This window comes from Ananas comosus, unplaced genomic scaffold (assembly GCF_001540865.1).
Source record: "Ananas comosus cultivar F153 unplaced genomic scaffold, ASM154086v1, whole genome shotgun sequence".
Lineage (NCBI taxonomy): Eukaryota > Viridiplantae > Streptophyta > Magnoliopsida > Poales > Bromeliaceae > Ananas > Ananas comosus.
In genome coordinates, this window is record NW_017891908.1 from 4,147 (window position 1) to 9,639 (window position 5,493).

Consider the following 5,493-nt stretch of genomic DNA (forward strand, 5'->3'; position numbering starts at 1 on the left):
TCGAATCGAGCTCGAACTCGCCAAATATCGAGTCGAATGCGAGTCGAACGCGAGCCAGCTTGCTCATTTGCCAGCCCTAGTGCAGTTATCTAGTATCTAGCCGTTTACCAACTAAAACAGCTAGAAATTAATTTGATTCCCCTGCATTTACTAACAGAACTTTTTAAGCGCAGCATATTGGGACAATATTATCAAGAGACTCATTTAGAAGGGTTCTTACGGAGGGATTCAAGTGCTAGCTTAAAAAAAAATAAAATAAAATTAATTATTGGAAGGAAAAAAAAAAAAATCCTCTCTGGAAATGCCTCTTATCATCATTGATTTGATTGATATCTTTCCACTATTTCATTATTATCGTTTAAATTGTACTCGACCATAAATGACATATTTCACAATAATCTGATAGCTACATCCGTAAGTTTAGCCGCTAAGCCAGTTTATAACAAATGAAATGTTATTTTCATTAACAATTAATGCTCGTGAGCTAGCTGTATTGTCATGTTTAGTAAAATTCCTAATTCAAATGATTGATTGTTGACTCAAATTAAATTATTTTTATTTTAAGAATGTCACTAAAATAATAAAGTTTGAGAGCCTATTTTTGAAGAGCAATACTATTTGTACACCTAAAAAAAGTGTAAATCTTACATCGCACATCAAAATGCCCATATATATTGGGCCTTGCCTTGTCCTTTTTTTTATATAGTAAATATTTGAAAATTTTTCTAACCCCTGGATGAGGAGATTTAAGATTTATACCCTTCTTTTTTGGTGTAAAGATACTAGTAAGTGTAAAGAGGGTCCTCCTCATTTTTCGACATATATTTGCATATTAAAAAAGCATCCAAAAATGATTTCTAATTTATTCCCCTGTGAACGACAGCGGTGAATAAGGAAAACTGATCATTTCAAAGTTTGATAATTATTTAGTGCTTATTTAAGAAAATTATTTATTATCGTTTAAGGCATCATGCGAAGGGCGTCTCCAACAAAATCCTTGATCTTCTTGTACCATTCCAATGTACTCTACCAGGAAAAGAATGCATGACATTATTATAAAATATAAAATATGAGATCCATTACTATACTCTGATAAGGACGGTCATCTTGGTACTCTCAGTGGCCGTTTCTCGGCGATAAAACTTTCTAATTGACAATTCATGCTATTAAATATAATTTAAAATATTTAAAATTTTTATAAAGTAAATTTTATAATTTTTCGATATTATTTACCAAATCGCTGGTATGAGATACTTTTTAGTTTAACGGTACAAAAGAATCAAAATCAGTTAGAATTTTTGATAAAAAATTCTACTCATTATTTAGATAAAAATCATTAACTTTGATTTTAAATTGAATAATTCGATCCTCTAATTCTAGAAGGTTATTCGATCTTGCCATTCATTTTGTGTTCGCTTAATGGACTTCATTATAATTTCAAAAATTACAGAACTTATCTTGTAAAGTTTCAAATACTCTACATCATGTTAATAGCATGAATCGTCGTCATTCGAAGGCGACATATGAGTACGAAGACTTTTATACTCGTAAGAGTATAGTAATCCAACCATATAAAATATTAACATAATTACGTGTATTATTATACAAAACACCACGTCAAATTTATTAAATAAAATATCATGCCTCACCTAGGCACAGCCGCGAACAGAGACTGCAGAGTAGGAAATGTATTCCTTCCAGGAAATCACATAAAAGGGAACTTGGAAGTCATACTATCGCACATAATTAAGTTAGAAAAATGTACAGATCCAGGGTCCCTGTGCTATGCCGATAATATCATGACAGCTTACCAAAACTATATTTCAGTTCTTAAATTTTCTCATATATTACAATTTCATCATGCATGACAGCTTACCAAAATCCAAAGTTGGTTCGTATAATCTAATCACCTCTTTAATCCAATTTTAAGCACCTTGGGGGGGAAAAAAGAAGAAGAAAAGAAAAGGAAAGAAAAGAAAAGAAAAATTATAGGAGGAATAAAAATTAAATCGTCATTTTTACTAGAAACCCCTGGATTTTTCTTGATGGTCAGAGATGAAATAGGAATACATGAAAAAGTTCAGGAACTGAAGTGTCTATAAAACAAAAAAGTTCAAAAGCTAAGTCACAACGTCGGCATGCTAAAGGTATAACAAATACATTTCAGACCAATGATGAGTATTATTCTATGACAACAAACACCCAAATAACCACCAAAAAGAGAATAACCAACTGCAACATGTCTCCGACTCTCTTTGCCGCAGAATCCTTAAGCCAGACTATATCCAGTGGAGCAAGATTGTTTCAGAAAGCCTGCATTGGCTGCCATGATATGGGAGGAAACATTCTCCAACCTGTCAGTCTCCTCTGAACTCCACTATTTCACATGCAAAGAGGGAAGAAAAAGCATTTTACCGCTTTTATTACTACTAAACTTATTGCTCATCCCTCAAAATTTGCCTCAGGATGCGACTCTCTTCATGAAGGACCTACAGAGGTACAAAATAAAGCACCCATTGCTCGCTCCACTCTAAAAGACCATTCGTCAATGTGAATATGTAACAATAAACTGAAAGACAGAGAAATGTAATCTCATGCAGGAACGGAGTATCTACGGAGGAGGGAATATACAACATCACGTACTATGGGAAAGGACGGATGCCCGTGAGTAACCTTATCATTTTCCTTTTCAACTATTTACAACTAAATCGAAAGCAACCTCTTCATATTAGCGCCTGCAGTGGCATGGTTGATAAGTATTGACTGCTGATAGCATGTTCAGGGCTTCGGGGAAAAGTGCACTCCAAGGGGTCAGTGCACATTCGGGCCACGGCTGCAAGAAGAGGAGATCAAGCTGCTAGCGGAGTTCGTCAAGTCACAAGCCGACAGAGGATGGCCAAATATCGAAAGTCACAGGGATTGACTCCTGCACAGAAAAATAAAGCATTTGGAAGGCACATTATGTTGGTGTTAAGAATATAATATTATGCTACTGATGCATGCATACTATCAATTATTCATAGAAACCGGACAAAATGATGTGCGTTTATTGTAATTCACAATGAGGAAATTTGCAACATAAAGGGCTTTAATTTTTACGACATGATTGTTATGAGCTAACAGCAAAATTAGTTGCAAATGGGCTTTAATTTTTACGACATGATTGTTATGAGCTAACAGCAAAATTAGGTTTGCCGAAATTGTAAGAAAAAGGAAACAGAAGAAAAAAGGTACCGCTTGCGCGACAACTACTTACATAATAACTGTGGTGTATTAGTAAACAGAAAAGCATGCACCAAAGTATGACTAGGTGAGTTATAAGTGTTGGCATTCGGTTAAATCAAATCGGGTACGCCCATAAACGGGTTCGATCCGACGGATATTATATCTAATTGGATTAGGATTAATCTCGCTTTCAAATTGGAAAGCTAATTAGAGATAAATCTAATCATATTAGGATAACAAATAATAACCGATTTGGCCTTATCTCTAACGCTATTAGGATTTTGGAATTCCTTATAAATAGACGGGCGATCCCACATGAAACGATGTACAAAAAGGAACGAAAAAAGAGAGAGAATAAGAAAATAATAGAGAGAAACCACATCCTCCATTGACCTATTATTCTAGAGGGATTTGAACGGTGGATTTGCGATCGTGCTCGTTTGTAGTTCGATCCACCGCGAGTTCGGAGCGCAAGAAGATTTTCAAGGACGATCCAAGGACACGTGAACCAACCTCTACGATCCGGGCTCATCGCGCTCTAGCGCGAATCGCTTCCGCAAAAAGGTACGAACGAATACTTCCGCTGCGTTCTACATTGGTATCAGAGCCATATTAGGTTGATTTCGTGCCCTAGATCAACACTTTAACGAGATTGCATGCCTAAAATTAAATCTATAATTGTTTTAGATTTTTTCTTGTATGCATGTGGACGTTAATGGCCTTTTTTTTTAAAGGATGATATCTTTGTTTGATTTTCACACATCTTAAAACACCTATGTTGAAAGATTAAATTTACAAAGCTTGATTTAATATGGTTTTGTGTTTTATAAGAAAAACGAAACCCTAAATCGATTTTGTGAGGTGTCTTGTTTGATGTGTGATGGATATCTTATTGCGAATCTTGCAAGATGTGGAAGGGCTCCTCGCAAAGTTTCTTTTGAAATATTTCTTGCATGATTCGGATTTCCAAATCTAAAGATATGATTTTTTAAAGATTCACTATCTTTAAACATAAAAAAAAAAGGGCGGCCACCGGGCCGCGCGCAGGCTGCGCGGGCCACGCAGGCAGCGCAAGCTGCGCGCGCCGTGGGCCACGCAGGCCACGCGGGTGGGCGGCCCACCCGCAGCTACACGGGCCACGCGCGCGGGCCGGCCACACAGGCCACCCAGGCCGCGCGGGCCTGCGGGCCGCGCGCAAGCCACGCGCAGCTACACGGGCTGCGCGGGCCTGCGGGCCGCGCGCAAGCCGCGCGCAACCGCACGGGCCGGGCAGGCCCCGCGGGCCAGAGAGCCGCCTGGCCACGCGCGCTGGTTGGCTGCGTAGGCCAACAGGCTGGGCCGCGTGCGGGGCTGCAAGCCAGGGAGACCTGCAGAAAATTTTTTCTTTTTGGTCCTTTTCTTTTTTTTTTTTTTTGATGATTAATATGCAATGATTATTAAGAATATTAGGCATGCAACATTTATTAATAATTGCTTTTATAATGTATGGATACATTTTTTTCTTTTTTGGAACTAATGTAATGCATGCTTGTAAGTGGGAATTTTTATTTTGGTTAGTAATTATTATTGTATTTATCCCTATATTTTGCTTATTTCTGATCTAATTAATAATTAAAACTATGAATTGGTGATGTGATGTGTTACTGAGCATAGAAATTTTCCTTTACTCATGTATTGATTAATTTTTAATTTATTTAATTGAGAGATGCGGCAAATTGGAATGTATGTATGATGTACTAATTTTAAATATATTTTGCGCTGCAATGAACAAAGTGAGATTTAATGGGGTTACCAAACAAATAGTGCTGATTTTAAACAAGGTGCGTAGAAATTGGATGGTGAACAATAATTTGAATATTGGCACGTTAAGATTCAATATGTTCTCGCTGAGCAGGAGTCTTGAAACCTGAGCAAGACAAATGGACAACATTTGGAGGGCACTAGTGCTCCAGTGCTTCGACGAGATATGGAATGCCTATAATAATTGGCTTAGAAGATCGCATTGTCGCATCCACGTTGCTGGCAGTATTGCAGAATTGATCTGCTTGTGCGGTGGTGGCATATCTGACTGGTTATGAACTGTGGGAGCTTCAAGCCAAAGTTTGTGCAACTTCGGCTATAAGGTTGCGCAGTCTGACTGATGAGGTTGACAGTTTTAAGAAGGTGACGATCAGACTATGGGAAACAGCACGTTTAGAACCATGATAACATGATTTCGTTGAGTTAAAGTCGGTGGGCGGCACCTTGACTGCATGAACGCAGATCCAA

General features: G+C 37.7%; 1 protein-coding gene across 1 annotated transcript; it reads left to right on the forward strand.

The window, feature by feature from the left end:
- Window positions 1–1,475: 1,475 nt before the first annotated feature.
- On the forward strand, window positions 1,476–3,103 carry LOC109705205 (cytochrome c6, chloroplastic-like). Its single transcript, XM_020225944.1, has 4 exons — window positions 1,476–2,356; window positions 2,466–2,497; window positions 2,601–2,664; window positions 2,783–3,103. The coding sequence occupies exons 1-4, from the start codon at window positions 2,189–2,191 to the stop codon at window positions 2,921–2,923; spliced, it is 405 nt and encodes a 134-aa protein (XP_020081533.1). The 5' UTR covers window positions 1,476–2,188; the 3' UTR covers window positions 2,924–3,103.
- Window positions 3,104–5,493: the final 2,390 nt, after the last annotated feature.

Bases quoted from the DNA above. Each gene is read 5' to 3' on its own strand.
- LOC109705205 (XM_020225944.1), top strand. From the start codon at position 2,189: ATGACAACAAACACCCAAATAACCACCAAAAAGAGAATAACCAACTGC. The intron at 2,357-2,465 runs GTCAGTCTCCTC...AATTTGCCTCAG, and splicing joins GAGGAAACATTCTCCAACCT to GATGCGACTCTCTTCATGAA. The intron at 2,665-2,782 runs GTGAGTAACCTT...TAGCATGTTCAG, and splicing joins ATGGGAAAGGACGGATGCCC to GGCTTCGGGGAAAAGTGCAC.